This window comes from Lithobates pipiens, unplaced genomic scaffold, assembly GCF_037356315.1.
Source record: "Lithobates pipiens isolate NorthernLeopardFrog02 unplaced genomic scaffold, aLitPip1_a1.2 Scaffold_16, whole genome shotgun sequence".
Classification (NCBI taxonomy): domain Eukaryota; kingdom Metazoa; phylum Chordata; class Amphibia; order Anura; family Ranidae; genus Lithobates; species Lithobates pipiens.
In genome coordinates this window covers 274,673,297-274,692,358 of record NW_027507748.1, presented here as the reverse complement: position 1 = coordinate 274,692,358, position 19,062 = coordinate 274,673,297, and the positions used below count along the sequence as shown (strand labels likewise).

The window sequence follows — 19,062 nt, the reverse complement described above, 5'->3', positions numbered from 1 at the left end:
ATTGACGGGAATTGCCGCCAATTTGACATGTCAAAACGCTCCAGTGTGCTTAGCCCTGGTTCACATTGGTACAATTTGACGTATCAAATCGGCAGCAATGGCACCGTCCTAAAATCAGTGAGACGCTGCATTTGCAGCACTGCACCAATTTCAAAAAGTAGTTTCTGTACTACATTTTGATATGTCGGGCTGCGATTTACATTGAAACCTGCATAGAGGTCTCTGAAATCGCAGCCAAAAATGGGAATGACATGCAGGAGTGAAATCGTGCAGTTGAACTCATACAGCTTCATTCCCGCAGCTCAGTGTGAACCTGGGCCTAAAGTGATTTTAAACCCTCACCTTGTAAAACAACCCAGTTTGAAATAGAAAAGAAAGGCAAAACATTTGTGTATAGATAAAAAAAAAAGAAGATGATGTTTTTTTTTATAAGTGCTCACATTTTCTATGTTCTCAGCTGCGTAACAGTTGGAGGAGAAAAAGCACACTGGTCTTCCCAGTGAAAGTGTGTGTGTGTTAGGACAAATCTGATCATTGGAGGGGGGAGCAGGCCGAGTTCCCAGCATAGCTACAGGACTGACTACGATGTGTTCTCCTGCTAAGTGTGGTCAGATTTTAATAGGAAAGCAGAGGGACCGACAGGAATACCAGGATTTGTTTTTCATACAAGTACATGGTACAGCAGGCACATATGAGGAATATGAAATATATATTTATATTTTTTTAAATCAGAAAAGTTTTTATTGTGTCATAATAACAGATTTACGTTGTAAACATAGACATTGAGGCATTACAGGAAATCAGTTAACATCGGTATTATATTAATTTGTTGTTCTATAGCATGGAACTTAATCCTGATATTTCTAACAATACATTTAAATTATGCATTTGTCATTACCACTTTTAGTTCCATACATTTTTCTCGTAGGTTAAGAAACAATGTACCTGACACATTAGTATTCCTAAAAAAAAAAAAAAAAAAAAAAAAAATAAAACACGTAAACTTTAATTGAACCACCTACCTTCCAACGGGAAGGTGTACCTAACTAATGTCTTCTCTCCTCACCGGGAACCGGTTGAGTCACCGCGGACTGACTTGCTAGTTAGACCCCAAAGAGGATCGTATCGAAAATGGTCTGTGTCCTCAAGCCATCCCAATACTGTATAGTATTTTGATATGGTACAGACAGTCTGCCAATTCTTTTAGATGTTTAGTGGTTTACATCTGGACTAATCTGTCAAGCACTAACTGAGAGGGTGCCAGGCCCGGGGTGTCCAGCCATGGCTGCCAAATATTACAGAACTGATTGTGATTTCTGTGTTGATATGTCAGTTTTTCTTTGATTAGCATGTTGTTGACCTGTTCGATCCACTATTTTGTGGTTGAGCTATGGGATGTTAACCGTAGACGAGCTATCTGCTTGCGTGCAATATACAGCAGTTTCGATATAGCTATATTTGTTGGAGGGACAAAAACTTCCATGTCTACCGCACCCAACAAACATGTGATCGGGTGGAGCTGAACAGTGGACCGAAATATGGCATTGGTCACCTCTCTCCAGTATCCAAAAAGTTTTGGGCATCGCCATAGCAGGTGTATAAGGTCTCCGTTATCCCCCTCACCTCTGGGGCACAGAGGAGAGTCCCTCCTGCCCCATCTGTGGAGCAGAACCGAGGTACAGTAGGTACTATGTAAGATGAAGAGTCGGGACAGCCTACACGATGGAGACATCGAGATGACCGGCAGGGACTAGAGACCCATCTCTCCCACGTCTTGCTTCTATATATGTCTGCACGGAAGTTTTTCTGCATCCTGCAATCTGGCTAAGAGTGTGTTATATATTTGGGAGATCATGCCTTTTTTTGGTTCTGCGCTGTAAGGATATAGGCTATTATTACTCTAGTTTTTTGCAGTTCCGGGTAACAAGCATTATGCCATATCAGGGTGTATATTGTGAAGCCCCTCATATCCAAACTAGGTTTAACAAGGCCCCATATTTTGGTCAGCAGGTTTACGGTTGGCATGGAGTTGGGGTATTGGTGGACGCCTGCCTCAAGATGCGAGGCTGCGGACAAGTCAGCTGCAACATGGAAAAGTAGGCTACGAATAGGATCTGTCACATCCACCTCTCCCCAGCCACCCAGGTGTTGCAGTTGTGCGGCAAGAAAATATATTCGCATATTAGGGACCGCCAGCCCCCCTGGTCTTTAATGTACTGCAGTGTAGACAGTTTTATTCTAGCAATCTTTTTCTTCCAAAGAAGGCTTCTGAATATGGTTGTCGATCCGAGTGAACCACCTTTGCTGGATCCATTGTGGGAAATCATGTAGTATATATAGTAGTTGTGGCGCCCACACCATTGTTATAAGATTGGCCCTGCCTGTGAGAGAGATGAGTAGCTTGCACCAGGCGCTGCACTTGGTTTGTATCTTAGTGATCATTTGGGAGGAGATATAGGGTTAAATATTTGGATGCATCTGGAGCAACCTGTACTCCCAGATACTTGAATGAGGAGACAACTTGAAGGGATTGGGTGCATTCTGGCAATGGACCTGTGAGTTCATCTAAGGGTAAGAGGGCCGACTTACTCCAGTTTATGGAGAAGCCAGAGAAAGTGCCAAATTGCTTGATTAGGGACATTACGTTTGTTAGTGAGGCGGAGGTATCTTCCAGGTACAGTAGAGTATCATCCGCATACAATGATATTTTATCCACTGTGGTGCCTCTTTTAAATACGGTTATCAATGTCGACTCTCTCACCATCCCTGCGAGTGGCTCCAGAGTCAAGGCAAATAGAGGCGGCAAAGGGCACCCCTGCCGAATGCCTCTGTACAGACGGAAAGGGTCATAAAGATCCCCATTAATACGAAGCCTGGCAGTGGGATTCATGTACAATAGTTGGACATATTTAATGAAGTTTCCTCCCAGACTGAATCTCTCCAGAACCTCCCACAGGTACGGGCACTCGACGATGTTGAACACTTTGGCAGCGTCGAGGGACAAGACTGCCCTGTTACCAGGGTTGTCCACTGGAATCTGCATATTGAGCAACAGGCGTTTTATGGATGGGGTGAACCCTGATTGATCACGGTGAATAAGTAGTTTTACGTCCGTTGTTAGTAGGGATATGGCCAATAGGAGTATGGCAGGAGGGAATCCTTGCCTGGCTTAAGTATCAGGATCATGGTGGCCACCGTCATAGATGGGGGTAGTTGACCTAGTTCTAGGGCTTCTTTTAATGTCTGTTTTAATTGTGGTAGTATGATGTCTGCATACTTTTTGTATCTGCTGGTAGTCCATCGGCTCCCGGAGACTTACCCCAAGGTGAAAGGGCTAGTGCCTCTGATGCCGCGTACACACGATCAAACAATCGGGTGGAAAAGTCCGGCAAACTCAAGTCCGCCAGACAATCCCCCCGTGTGTAGCCTCCGGCATACTTTTTTGACCCGAAAGTACGGCGGACTTAGGAAGTAGTTTTGCACTCCAATCTTCCCGCCGGACTCGCATTTCGGCGGACAATCCGGCCGTGCGTATGCCAGTCCGCTGTACTTTTGAAATGAACGGACTTTTCCTGCCTGGAGAAAAGTCCGCTCATTCGAGCGGGTCTCCAGGTAGGCGGGGCGCGCGAAGGAGATGCCGCTGGCCCCGCCACCTGGTATGGACTTAAAGGGGAACAAAAAATATATAAATCGGCGTGGGGGTCCCCCCCAAGTCCACAACAGACCCTTGTCCGAGCACGCTACCCGGCCGGCCAGGAAAGGAGGGGCGAGCGAGCGCCCCCCCCCCCCCCCCCCCGAGCCGTACCAGGCCGCGTGCCCTCAACACGGGGGTGCCTTGGGGAAAGGGGGGCGCGTGGCCCCCCCACCCCAAAGCACCTTGTCCCCATGTTGATGAGGACAAGGGCCTCTTCCCGACAACCCTGGCCGTTGGTTGTCGGGGTCTGCGGGCGAGGGGCTTATCGGAATCCGGGAGCCCCCTTTAATAAGGGGGCCCCCGGATACCGGCCCCCCACCCTATGTGAATGAGTATGGGGGTACAATGTACCCCTACCCATTCACCTGTAAAATAAAGTACAAAAAAAACACAACAAACAAGATAAAATAGTTTATTGCACAGCTCCGGGGGTCTTCCGTCTTTGGGGGTCTTCTCGCCGGACTCCTCCGCCATCTTCTTCTAGCTCTTTTGCTAGCAGAGGAGCCCGGCATTCTTCTTCGTCGCCGCAGCATCTTCTTCCGACTTCGGGGGTCTTGTCCCCCTCTTCGGTTCTTCTGCCGGGCCACCGCGCCTTCTTATAGCTCTTTTACAGGCGGTGGCCTGGTCTTCTGTCGCCGCCGCCGCCTTCCATTCTTCTTCTCCTGGAGATGTTGACTCGAAGCTCTCTCCGGCCGCAATGCCAGGGACGCGCTGTGCGGCGACTTGTATAGGGACAAGGGGCGGGGTCATTGGTTGATGTCACATGGGTTGATGTCACATGGCAACAGTCCCAGCATCCTCCGGGACTGACATCGTAAGGGGGCGGGGTCACCATGTGACAGCAACCCATGTGACATCAACCGATGACCCCGCCCCTTGTCCCTATATAAGTCGCCGCGCAGCGCGTCCCTGGCATTGCGGCCGGAGAGAGCTTTGAGTCAACATCTCCAGGAGAAGGAGAGGAAGAAGAACGGAAGGCGGCAGCGGCGGCGACAGAAGACCGGGCCACCGCCTGTAAAAGAGCTATAAGAAGGCGCGGTGGCCCGGCAGAAGAACCGAAGAGGGGGACAAGACCCCTGAAGTCGGAAGAAGAGGCCGCAGCGACGAAGAATGCCAGGCTCCTCTGCTAGCAAAAGAGCTAGAAGAAGATAGCGGAGGAGTCTGGCGAGAAGACCCCCGAAGACGGAAAACCCCCGGAGCTGTGCAATAAACTATTTTATCTTGTGTGTTGTGTTTTTTTTGTACTTTATTTTACAGGTGAATGGGTAGGGGTACATTGTACCCCATACTCATTCACATAGGGCGGGGGGCTGGTATCCGGGGGCCCCCTTATTAAAGGGGGCTCCCGGATTCCGATAAGCCCCTCGCCCGCAGACCCCGACAACCAACGGCCAGGGTTATCGGGAAGAGGCCCTTGTCCTCATCAACATGGGGCAATAAAAACATTCAGTTGAGCTACGTTTCTAACGCCCTTCAACCCAAACCCTTTAAGCTGGAAAGGAGGTGAACACAAGTCACAGCCATGATGCTATGCAAAAATAATCCCATCCACCAAACCTGACCCATTCAACTGAATGGGGCGCTCTGCAAACCATGAATAAGTGAATAAAGTTGCACTACGGACTGCACAGAAAATTAATAGAAGATGGGTTAGAGCTGCCTCTACTTAGAAACCTCCGCCCCAAAATAGGGAAGAGGGTACTATGATTAGAAGTGTAGGAGAGTAGATTGTGGCACTAAACCCAAAACCTTTATACTTTGTATTTTATGTATTATGAATACCCAATCCTCAACGAAGGAGTTATGTATACTGACTTATATAACACTCTATGTCTAATACATGCTCATACTTAGGTATTTGCACCCACTTCCTGGCATAGACTCCCACGGGAGTCTACGCCTCTTCCTGTCCCTGCGCACTGTCTGTTGGGACGCACACGGGTCCCAGAGACAGCGCGGACCATTCCCATTGCGCGACTCGCGCATGCGCAGTAGGGAACCGGGAAGTGAAGCCGCAACGCTTCACTTCCTGATTCCCTCACCGAGAATGGCGGCGGCAGCAGCCGAGAGCCCAGCGATCAATCGGACTCCAGGAAAGGTAAGTGTTCATTTATTAAAAGTCAGCAGCTGTAGTATTTGTAGCTGCTGGCTTTTAATTTTTTTTTTATTTTTTTTTAGGGTGGAATCCCTCTTTAAGTGTATTAGAGCCAAAAATCCCCAAAAGAGGGTGCCAAGAAAACTATAATAAATTATTAATTACAAACTGAATAAATATAATCAACATGTGCTAACACAAATGTGCTAACAAATGTGCTGACAAATGTGCCGATAAAATTAAAAAGTGACCATCGAACGTTATAAAGTTCATTAAAAAACATTGTACGTTATAAAATTCATTCAAAAACACATTCAAAAACATTGGAAAAATGTCCCATATAGCGGTGAGATAAAGTGACTAGTGCAAAAGTGCTGGTGTCTTCAGTAAAGAGAAATAATCTTCCCCGGTGCGCCTCTCAGTGTTATGATAATGTGAATGCTCTCACCAGAACTCATGCCCCAACTGGGGTGGATGGGCTTTCACAGTATGAGCCACTGTGCTGCTATCTGGCATTTGCTGATGATGCGCTGGGGGGGGGGATGTTCACTCTTCCGATCGTATTAAACCTCCGTTGATATATGTATTAAAGGAAGAAACACAGCCATAGTGTAGTATGTATTTACAATATACTTTATTTAAAATGAAAAACCTACTCACATATAGGAAGTGAAAAACTCGCTTTGTTTACAAAAGTCCGCCGGCCGCTACTAGCGGTGGGGAAGATGCACGTAACGTCACCACGCCCGTCAATAGTAGAACAGTAAATCTGGTTGAAGTATTTAATCAGGAGCATGTGGTCATTAAACAGGATTTGGATAGCCTGTTTAAACATCTGAAACACTGCCTTGAAAAACAACTAAGGGTATGGTGGGATGTAGCCATACTTGAAATGTACATAGCAGAAAAAATAACCCCTAGGAGATTAAGATGGGATGTCTCCCCAAATGATGCAATTAATGATAAAAATCTAATGGAAGAATGGTATACATTTTTCAACCAGAGTGAAACTGAATTACTACAAAAAAATAGTAACAAGACGACAACATAAACTAAAAAAAATATAGAAATGGAGGTCTTACAACTTAGGGATCAACTCATACCATTTAAGGAGACAGCTGAATACATCGATAGGGAAAAAGGGTTGCAGGAAGCGATAAAGAAATATGATAAAGAAGTGCAACAAAAGAAACAGAAAAAATTCAAAAGAGAAGTGTTGGACTACAAGAACCAGCAGGTTTACAAATGGCAAACAGACAACAAATATAATGAGGAAGAAAACGAAGTATCCATGATGGAAGAATCTAGGGAAAACTCCAGAGGCACCTTTCACACCATCTCACGTAAGACCTGAAGGGAGAAACCCAAAAGAATCTGAACGGAACATCTATAGGGGTAACCATACCCCCTACACACCCAATATTCCAAGACATCGAAATAGATATTCTTCCCTGAGGGAGTACTCGCAAAATACTCTATTTAGGAACCGATGTTATAAGAGGGATTTTTTTTCACAGGGGACAAGAATACAGACCACCAGACCCGAGATCAGCAGATACGCGATATGGCCCACAGGGGAATGGAAACCTTTCCAACACCCTGGAAGAAACTAATATCAGGGACAATTGAGGAGGAATGGAGGATGGAACCCAAGATGGATCAGACAAGAGAACACAAGGAGAAATTATGGGGAACAAGAAAATCAACGGGACCAGAGGAGGGATTGGACACACAGACCACCAGGATGGGGAACAGAAAACGCACCAGAGGGAAAAGAGGAGGCATCAAGAAAAAGAAGAAGAAAGCATTAGGGGAAGGTATATATAATTTAAGCAAGGTAAATTTTACGGAAGAACTAAAAGTGTTAGATTTGGGACTGAAATTTGCCCCTGATAAGGATTTTCATAAATTCGAAGCATATATTGACCTCCAAAAATTTGTGAGGAAACGCAATATTAAAAAATTCTTTGGGTCAAAGAACTACCATACAAAGGAAGAAAACGATACAATTTACAAACACTCACAGTTGAGAAATAACTCAACGTTTAATCCCAAGGTACAACACGATGAGAACATAAAGGTTTTTAAAAAAATGGTTGAAAGAGATTTGAAAGCATTAGAAATCAAAAAAACTAAAGGGAGGAAGATATGGAAAACCATCAAGCAACTAGAAAAACGGAAGGGTATCGTCATCAGACCTGCCGATAAGGGGGGGGGGGGGGGGGGGGGGGGGTCTGGTTATATTGAATAAACAGGACTATGAAGAAGAAATGGAGAATCTTCTAAGTACACCTAACACATACAAAAAACTGAAGAAAAACCCCAAAGTGGAATATGAAAACAAACTCAGAAAATATGTGAAAAAAGGAAAGAACATGGGTATTCTGAATAAGAAAGGAGGCAAGATGCCTAACACCGAATGCAGCAAAGACTCCGGTTATGTATTACGTTCCCAAGATCCATAAAAACCAAACCCACCCACCAGGAAGACCGATTATTAGTGGGATTGACTCCCTTTTTTCTAGACTGGGGGCCTACATAGACGGATTTCTGCAACCGTTGGTAGTGGAAGGGAAGTCGTATCTAAGGGACAGTAAACAACTCATTGGAGAATTGAAAGATTTGAGAATTAATGAAAGTGATATACTGGTCACAATCGACGTAGAATCGTTGTATACAAACATCAAACAAGAAGACGGTCTTAGTAGCATGGAATGGGCACTACAGAAGCAATCGGATTTGAAACAAGAACAAATCAAATATATCACTGAGGGTTTAAGGCTGGCAATGAGCCATAACTACTTTTGGTATCTAGAAACCTTTTACACACAAACAAAAGGTGTATCGATGGGAGCCAAGTATGCCCCGAGTGTAGCGAACTTGTTCCTGAATAGGTGGGAAGATGAACAGATATATGGGGTATATAGGGAGAACCTCAAATTATACCGCAGGTACATAGACGATATTATAATCGTATGGGGGGGCACACTAGAACAACTGCAGGATTTCTTTGATGAAATCAACGATAACATCTACCATATCAAATTTACAGGAAATTGCAATAGCCAGAGTGTGGATTATTTGGATTTACAGATCTATAAGCAAGAGGGAAACCTGGGCACACTCGCTTTTTTCAAAGCTACAGACCGCAATGGGTATATTCCCACTAACAGCTGCCACCATCCACGGTGGATAGGGAATATACCCAAGGGTCAACTTATGAGATTATATAGGAATTGCAGTAACAGTGGAGATTTTGACCAACAGGCCGAAACAATTATAGAAAGATTTAAGATGAAGGGGTATAAAGAAAACAAACTTCGGAAATTGAAGAATAAATTAAAACGTATGGAGAGAAACCAACTGATAGAAGGCACAACTAGAAGGGAATCAAAAAACAGAAAAACCTGCAAATTGCCTTCCTTACTGGATAAAATAGGCAATATAAGGATGTAGAATACATTATAAAAAAGCATTGGCCTATCCTGCAAGCAGACAGTGTGCTTCACACTATACTACCGAAAAAACCCTTGTTCATTTATAGAAGGGCACCCACGTTACGGAACAAACTAGTAAAAAATACCATTGATCCACCAAAACAAATAAGAATCTTTGAAAATCTGAAAGGATTTTTTAAATGTGGTAAATGCCTTCCATGTAGAACCAGTAAAAAGACCAACAAAAAGAAAACCATTTTCAATTCAACCTCCAATGGAAAGGGATAAAAATAAATGAGTTGATCACTTGCAACAGTACCCACGTCACTTATGTCATCGAATGCCCCTGCCACAAACAATATGTGGGTAGAACACGAGGGAGCTACGAGTTCGAATAAGGGAACATATTACTAAAATCAAAAAGGGGTTCCAAAAACATAGTATCTCTAAACACTTTAGGGACTTTCATAACCGTGACCCAGGGCAGATGGTTTTCTATGGAATAGATAAAATAAGGGGCCACTGTAGAGGGAAGGACGAAAGAATCAAAGTATCTAGAAACGAGACAAAATGGATTTTCAACCTAGACACCCTCCAACCAGCGGGAATGAACACTGACTTGGACCTTAATTGTTTTTTTTACTAATTTCTGAGTACCCGGGTTGGATGTTATGCATCCCTTAAAGAGGAAGTAAACCCTTCCAAACAACTTGGACCTATAGGTAAGCCTAGATTAAGGCTTACCTGTAGGTCCAAGCAATATCTCCTAAACCTATATGGTTTAGGAGATATTTGCCCGAAAATGGGCACCGCTGTCTACGGCGCATGCGCCGTAGACAGCGGCGCGCAGGCGCACTAAATGCGGCAAATCCAAGAATGGATTTGCCAAATTTGTCGACTCCCGTGCGCATGCGCGGGAGTGACGTCATCGCGGCTTCGCCGTATGACAGCAACGGAGCTGCGAGGCGCGACTCCCGTGCGCATGCGCGGGAGTGACGTCATCACGGTTGCGCCGCTGTCATTGGTCGGAGCTGCGAGACGCCACCAGCAAGGTGGACGCGGCGGACTACAGGGATCAGCGGCGACTTCGCTGGCTCCTGTGTCAGGTAAGTGACACATAATGAGCTACTATGCGATGCATAGTAGTCCATTATGCTTTACCTTTGCAGGGAAAAAAAGAGGAAGTAAACCCATCAGGGTTTACTTCCTCTTTAATACTTTTACATTTCGTTTAAAAACAATAAAAAAAACAGGTTGGATGTTATGCATTCGCTAATACTATTACATCTTGTTGAGTAAGCCTATGGAATTGGGAAAAAAATCAAGGTTGGATGTCATGCATCCCTTTAACAACCGTATGGACTAGGGTTATGGAAAAACCCTAGCCATAAAGTATGGGTCGAAGGTTATGCAGTCAATTACTAACATTTACATCTCTTAACGTGAATTTTAATTTCTAATTGAATCTCTTTGCACCATGTATCAACTCCCCCCTGATGAAAATACTCTCTTTCCTCCCTCCCCACCTCCCCTTCGTCCCTCCCCAATGGTCGGTAAAATATAGTAAAATACATTCATTTACATAATTAAGTTACATATCAATTAGTTAGGGGCATGGGTGTTCACATACAGCATGAACACAAACATAATATTCTCCTCAAGGCCCAATAACAAGAGAACCCTGGTTTCGTATAATAATTACTTTTTTTCTTGAATAAGATCCTCCTGTTTTAAAAAATAAATGTAAAAATATTTAAAAAAATATTTTTGAAAATATTTCCCAAAAATTTTTTGGGGGGAATAAAGTAAAAACATATATATTATTTTTATTTCTTATTTAGTTGTCATTTTTATCTTTAAGTCGTTCTGAGTGTATTTAGTAATTATGCTGATAACATAAGGCATACATTTTTAATTTCCACAACATTATTTATTATTATTATATAATTTTTAATTTACCTTTGTTACATCTCAATTTTTTTTTTATTATTTTGTATTTATCTGGTAATTATCATATGAATAGGATGTTATTAGTGGTGTGTAAGTAACTGACTTGCTTATGGAATGGGCTCCACGTCCTAACAAAATAATAAATAAATTTGCAGGACAGGTTAGTATAAACCCTCCCCCTTCCATGTTTCCCTTTTCCTTCTATGTGCGCCCAATGAGAAGTTCTAAATATTAGGGGAGGAGGGCACCAGTGTAAACACAGGCTCTCAGACACCTACTAAGTGGGGTGGGCTGAGACGTAAGGGATTCCCGCATCCAAAATGGAGCCTTTTGGTTTGTGCAAGTGCAGTGGAGCACTGCACCCCATTCAAATTGGAAGGTGCACCAATATGGCCGCTCCAGAAGACGTCACTGACGAAACGCGCAAAAAGGGCATGGTCACGTTACGTGCATCTTCCCTACAGCTAGTAGCGGCCGGCAGACTTTTGTAAACAAAGCAAGTTTTTCACTTCCTATATGTGAGTAGGTTTTTCGTTTTAAATAAAGTATATTGTAAATACATACTACACTATGGCTATGTTTCTTCCTTTAATACATACATCAACGGAGGTTTAATACGATCGGAAGAGTGAACATCCCTCCAGCGCATCATCAGCAAATGCCAGATAGCAGCACAGTGGCTCATACTGTGAAAGCCCATCCACCCCAGTTGGGGCATGAGTTCTGGTGAGAGCATTCACATTATCATAACACTGAGATGCGCACCGGGGAAGATTGTTTCTCTTTACTGAAGACACCAGCACTTTTGCACTAGTCACTTTATCTCACCGCTATATGGGACATTTTTCCAATGTTTTTTTAATGTGTTTTTGTATGAATTTTTTAACGTACAATGTTTTTTGAATGAACTTTATAACGTTCGATGGTCACTTTTAATTTTGTCGGCACATTTGTGTTAGCACATGTTGATTATATTTATTCAGTTTGTAATAATTTATTATAGTTTTCTTGGCATCCTCTTTTGGGGATTGTTGGCACTAATACACTTAAGTATGAGCATGTATTAGACATAGAGTATTATATAAGTCAGTATATATATAACTCCTTCATGGAGGATTGGGTATTCATAATACATAAAATACAAAGTATAAAGGTTTTGGGTTTAGTGCCACAATCTACTCTCCTACACTTCTGCTCTGCAAACCACGCGCAACGCATACAGTTACAACACTCTAGTGCAAGTTTTTAAGGTGGTTCTAAAGGCTAAAAGGTGTTTTACCTCAATGCTTTCATTGCCTTAAGATAAAAAGAGACCTTCCTGAGCCCAATCTCGATGCAGTGCTTCCCTCTCCTCACAGGTTTAGACAGCAGCAGGAACCATTTGCTCTTGCTGCTGTCAATCAAATGCTGTGCGGAGGGAGCGGGGGTTCAGGGCCAAGCCATGACGTGTGTATCAATATACGCACACAGACCGGCTCAGTATTGAGCCCACACAAGTGCCCCCACTGCAAGCGGCTTACTATAGGGGCACTCAGGAGGGAGGAAGAGCACAGGAAAACAGCAGGGAACCCCAGAAAAGGAATTTTAAGTTTACTCTGTGCAAAACCATTGCACAGAGCAGGTAAGTATGACATGTTTTATAAAAAAAAAAAAAAAAAAAATTAACCTTTACAATCACTTTCAGGGTAAAAACAGGTGGTGAGGAGGCAACATAACACCTCATCACTATGTCAAACACTGCCTGAAAAATGATTCATATGGATCACGCTAAAGAGGATGAATCCAGAGTAAACAAGCCCTGATTGCAACAGTTTGTTTACCATAGTTATATACTAAGAGCTTTAGCAACTTCAGAAAATGAATAAAGGGGAAAAAAACTAAAAAAACAATGCTGTACTCAATTTGTCAATGAACGGATTAAAAGTACTGAAATGTGTAAAGTTAGCATTTGCACTGCTGCTACTCTATTATTAATATTTTGAACCAAGACAACAATTTACTGTACCTTGATCATCAGGTTTTTTGGTCTCAGCAGTAAGCAGGAGCTCATAGGGGTTCTCTTCTTCCCGACTAACATGTGCATGACCAAGAGCCTTGTGGAAAACAGAAAAAAACAAAAGGTGAAATTGCCCAGGTTTTTGTGCATGCTACTGTAAATGCAACAAAAAAGCTCCTCAAACGGCAGGTATAACAAATATCTGTTATTAGAAATCAGAGAAATAATCCTTTAGTTCCCCTTTTCCTACATTCTCAATATGACAATACATAATGACAGTCCAGACCAGCGGTCACTAAATGGCGTACCGCGGCCTGGAACAGGACCGTGTGAAAGTCCTATCCGGACACGGCCATGTCACTGCCAGAGCTGGGTGTCTAGAGGCTTGGGAGAGGACACCCCAGGATGATTAGCTCCTCTGCCCTGTCAAAGTATTCTAGGACTGTGCAGGGGAGGCTTGCTAAGGGGCACTGTGTGGTGTAAAGGGGTGCTGTATGGTGTAAAGCGGCACTGAATGGTGTAAAGGGGCCAGTGTTTTGAAGGGGAACCGAGGACCTGTGCTGGAAAGAAACTTTGATGACCGGACCTCTGTAAATTTTAATGCAAGATCCCTTGTCTAGACTTAACTAAACGTAAATGTTAAACCAGAAACATACACGCCAGTGTAGGCAACTTGAAAATGTAGCCATTATTTACTCCCCTCTATCTCTTTTTGCCAAAGGAAAGCAGTAGGAGTGTAACTAAGTGCACTTTTATAATGCAGCACTATTTCGCCTGCAATACTCTGTTCTCAACACTGGGGAGATGCTGGAATTTTGCAAGGTCTTATGCAGCAATGACGTACTTAACCCTCAACAGTAGAGACCGCTAATCTGGTATCAGCTTCCCTGGTGTCTTGGCAATAAGGCTTTGTACTATCCTTGCAAGGGATCTAAAAACAGTGATGAGCAGGTGCTGCTGAGCATGAAGAGTTGCTTGAATAAGCCTTTAAACACTTTTTAGCAAGAATTTTTCTGGGGAAAAAAAACAAACAAACAAACAAAGCACTCCCCCAAGGTTATGAATGCTATAAACACCAATTTACCTTCTTTTAATACAGGTGCATCTCAAAAATCTAGAATATCTAAATTTTTATTATTTTAGTAATTTAATTCAAAAAGTGAAACTCATTAAATAGAACCATTACACACAGAGTGATATATTTCAAGCATTTTTCTTTTAACCACTTGCCGACCAGGCCATAGCCAAATGACGGCTACAACGCTAGTTCTGGGAGGGCACACTATGACGTCCTCCCGAACTCACGCTTCCCAAGGGCACCCAGAAGTGTCTGTGATCGATGAGTACGGCATCACGGATTGAGGTAAAGGGCCGATGACTGCAGCCATTTACAACGTGATCGCTTCATCCAATGAGTGATCACTTGTCAACAAACTGGCCCATGTCCGGTTCAGCTCTCCTTACACTCCAACTGTACAGCGTGTGAGGAGAGCAAGGAGCCAGTGCAGCAGCATGAGTGGGCTAGATCTGAAGTGCCCACAGCACTGATCTGTGTCCATTCATGCTCATCCATGCCTCATACATGCCCATCCTTATGCTCATCCTGAAGGTGTTCCCTGTATGTTGGGCCTCTGTATGTGGCCAGGTTGTGGAAAAAAGTCTCATGCATGTTGTATCGCCATACTCGGGCAGGAGGAGTAGCAGAATGTATTTTGGGGTGTAATTTTTGCTATGTACATGCTATGTGTTAGAAATATCTTATAACATTGACAACTTCGTGTAAAAAAAATGCATTTTCATTTTCCAGCCACAAAAACTGTAAAAAAAAAAAATTACATGTACAAAAGACTCATTATGCCTCCTAGATTATGTGCTGGGGTGTTTGCTTTCCAAAATGGGGTAATTTGTTTGGGCATTTCCATTGTCCTGGTGCTCCAGGGCCTTTAAAATTGTAATAGGTAGTTAGAAATTAAATATGTAATTTATGTCCCTAGAACACCCGGCAGTGCTCCCTGCATGTTGGACCACTGTATGTGGCTGGACTGTAAAAAAAGTCTCACACATGTGGCATGGCCATACTCAGGATTAGCAGAATGTATTTTAGGGTGTAGTTACAAGTATGCATATGCCATGTGAGAAAATAATTTTGTGGAATTTTTTTTTACAAATTTGGGAATGAATTGTGGGGGGGAAGGAAATGTACAACTTCAAAAGAATCCGCCATGCCTCTTACTAATTACAAGGAATGTTTACTTTCCAAAAAGGGGTCATTTGGGGGTATTTGTACTTTCTTGGCTTGTTAGTGTCTCAAAAAAATGAAGCCAATAGTAGTATATCAGGTGTGATCAATTTTCAGTGACTGGGCACCATAGCTTGTAGACTAACTTTTACAAAGGCCAAATACACTGATTTTGGTTATTTTTACCAAAGATATGTAGCAGTATAAATTTTGGCCAAAATTTATGAAAAAAAAAAAAAAAAAACGAAATTCAAGTCCCAAGGGTTCAGAGGTTACCTAACCGGAGATTAAGACGATTTGCCGCCTGAATAAATTTATGGACCAAAGAATGCGAAGCAAGTGATCATTGAAATAACGATAAGGCCGAGACCTGTTCTTAGAAAGCACTCAAGGCCAGCTTAATTTCTCACCCCATCTACAGAAAAAAAAAAAATAAAAATCAAGGACTCCACCTAGACTTATTTACTGGGGTGCAGCTCCTGGTTTCACACCAGGAGACACATGTTTCCCAGACTCCATAATATATAACCATGGAGGCTGGCTCTGCATAAACCAAGGTAGAAAACTACCGAACCTGGCAGCCCACGCTTCTTCAGAGTGTGGGCCTTAATAGCCAAACTGTTAAATTTATCGTTTGTAAATAGGATGGAACTTCGGACCCAGCGAGAGAAGGTCTGGCCGGTGAAGGTAGGGTCCATGGGTTCCTTAATGCCATCTCTACGATCTCTGCATACCAAGATTTCCTGGAACCCGCTGGGGGTTACAAGAATCGACGACTTCCCTTCCAGCTTGATCCAGTGAAAAAGTTGTGGATGCAGGCAGAATAGGAGGGAATGCACAAAATCAGTGAGAACCAATTCCACAGGAATAGAAAGGCATCCGTTCCGCATGCTAGCGGATACTTTGTTCTTGACAAAGTTGTCAATCTTATTTGTTGATCCTGGATGCAAACAGATCTATGTCTGGGTTCCCCCATCCTTGACATATTGACTGGAAGATATCAGGGTGAAGGAACCATTCTCCCAGGAAAAACTGCTGGCGACAAGTCTATTTCTAGAATTAAAACTGCAGATAGGAAAAGTACATTATTTTCTTCCCAAGATAGAATAAGATTCACCTTTCTCTGGGCCGCACAACTTCTTGTGCCCCCTTGGCTATTATGCCACAGCAATGGCCTATATTAAACGGATTGACTCCTAGCAGGACAATACCTTAAACTGAACGTTCGGGCCTCAGAACCAAGTGTTCTGCCTGAATTTTTAGAATGTTAATGGGCAAGGCCATTTCTGATCTAGGTCACTTCTCCTGCCTCTTTCAGGGCTGTCCCCCAACCTAAACAAAAAAAGTTTGCATATGTTGATACTATTTCCCAGGTAACAAAGGATTTTCCCCTTCGCAGATTTTTGAATGCTAACCATAAACTGAGGTCTTTCATTCAGGTACTAACCAGGCCTGACCCTGCTTAGCCTCAAAAATCAGACTAAATCAAGTGCTATCAGGGTGATGTGGCCATAGGCTTTGGAGTCAGACACAATGGGAATATAGAGCTTGAATTCTGTTTCAAGCCGATAGGATACTGCTTTGCACAGTCTCGAATGTGACTGAGCATAAAGAACGGCCTTGAATGAAGCCACCATCTTTCCCGACAACCTCACGCAAAGTTGAATAGGAGAAAAACATCTTGCTTTGACTACCTAGATGAAACCTTTATGGCGCTGATCTTACCCTTTTCTGGGTGTACCTATGATCAGACCAAAGTATTTTCTTCATATTTTAAAGATTCCTCCTAGTTTGAGAATACGACCTAGATATTCCAGGCAGTCAAATGTGTTGACCATACTTGATCTAAGCGGGCTACCGACTGGTCTAACATGAACAGGTCGACTAGGTAAACTATAATGGTTATACCTTGGGCCCTCAATCTGTCTAGAAAAGGAGACAGAACCTTGCACTCAAGGTGTAGCAACTAGATCTGAAAGCAGAGCTACACACTGAAAAAGAAAATTTTCCACTTTGAAAGAAAATATTACTAGTGACTTAGGAAATAGGCATATGGAGATATGCATCTTCATGCAAAAAGGGAGAGATTATATTCAACAATTGAATTTTAGATTTTTGAGCTCTAGAATGTCCATTTGAATTTATAAAAATCCCAATCTCTGCTTTTACATGGGGCCACCATGAACACTTTTTGCCAAAAAAGATGGTCCAATGCTAGAGAGAAAGATTTATTTTTCTCTGAATCCTTAGGAAAGTTTGATCTGAGAAAACGAGGAGACGGAAACCCTTGGAACTCCAGTTTGTACGTTGGAACTATTGAGGAAGTCCCCCATTCATCTCAGGGATCTGGCAGAAGCAATGTCGAGAACTGTAGAAGAATTCTCCCTACTGAGCAAGCGGGGGGCACCTCCTCATAAGGAGGTTACGGTATCTTGTAGGCTTCCTCCCCCTCAAGACCTCTTTTGTGCCTGGAGTTAACCATGAGGATTACCCTTTGAACCAGATGGTGGAGGCCATCGTGACTGCCTGGAGGCTGATGCCACTGGCACAGAAGAAGGAACTTTTAAATGAAGGACTAATTGTGTTTTTTATTTCAAAGGCAAAAAGGGTATCTTTCTTTTGCTAGAAATTCTTTGGATATATCCAAAATATCCCCAGATAGCGGTCTTACCGCAAAAGGGAAGACTAGCCAGGAGATTCTTGCATGACGCTTAGGGAATGTGCAATTTGTCATAGTAACTATTGAAAACATAAAGCTGCCTCCAGGACCTGCTGAGCAGGATAACCTTAAAGCGGAGGGCTGTTTAAAAAAAAAAAAAAAAAAAAGTCAGCAGCTGCAAACACTGCAGCTGCTGACTTAATCAGCCCACTTACCTGTCCAGGGAGCCCGCGATGTCGGCCGACCCGTCCCTCGGGTCCCGGCGCCGCCATTCCTTGTAAGGGAAACAGGCAGTGGAGCCTTATGGTTTCCTACTGCGCATGCGCGAGTCACGCAGCGCTTTGTGAATGGGACGCGCTGTGTTCTGGAACACACAGTTCCCACAACACAGCGCGACCCATTACCCAGAAGACGCCGCACGGAGGAGATAAGAAAGAAGATCTCCGTGGAGGAGGAAGAGGAAGATTAGGATTATGTGCCTAGCAACAGGCACTTCTGGTAAGTAAAAAATAAATACATTTTTTTCATTTTTTTTTTTTTTTAGATTTTTTTTTAATTTTTAATATTTTTTTTTTTTTCAGGGTGGCCCTCCACGTTAAACACCTGTTAAAACTGGTTTCTCAATGATTAACCAATTACTGTCAGTGCAGGCTGAGTCACACAACCTGCCAGAGAAAAAAAAAGTGGGTTTTTTTTTTTTAGAAGGAATTTCAACCTTTTATCCATTGGATCCCTAAGTATTTGCGTAATGTCTGCCAGACAAGTCAAACTTACTCACAAAGGATATAGTAGTGTTAATTGCTGGTATACCCCGCTTAGTGAATTTGTTCTACCATAGGATAAAGTGTGAAAACTTTTTAGAATGGAAAATAATGCTTATCTGGGTGATCCTCCAGATACAAAAAATTGTTTACCAACAAAGAATGGACAGCATGAGGAGGCTTTAGCGAACCCAACCACTCAGTTAAGGGCCGGTTCACACTGGGGGCGAT

At 43.1% G+C, this 19,062-nt stretch overlaps 1 protein-coding gene across 1 annotated transcript in view; it reads right to left on the bottom strand.

The window, feature by feature from the left end:
* The window catches only part of ANKS1A (ankyrin repeat and sterile alpha motif domain containing 1A), a 171,607-nt gene that overhangs the window by 82,984 nt on the left and 69,561 nt on the right, over positions 1-19,062 (bottom strand). The window contains 1 exon segment of the mRNA XM_077484450.1: positions 13,182-13,269. Coding sequence (XP_077340576.1) covers positions 13,182-13,269 — 88 coding nt within the window.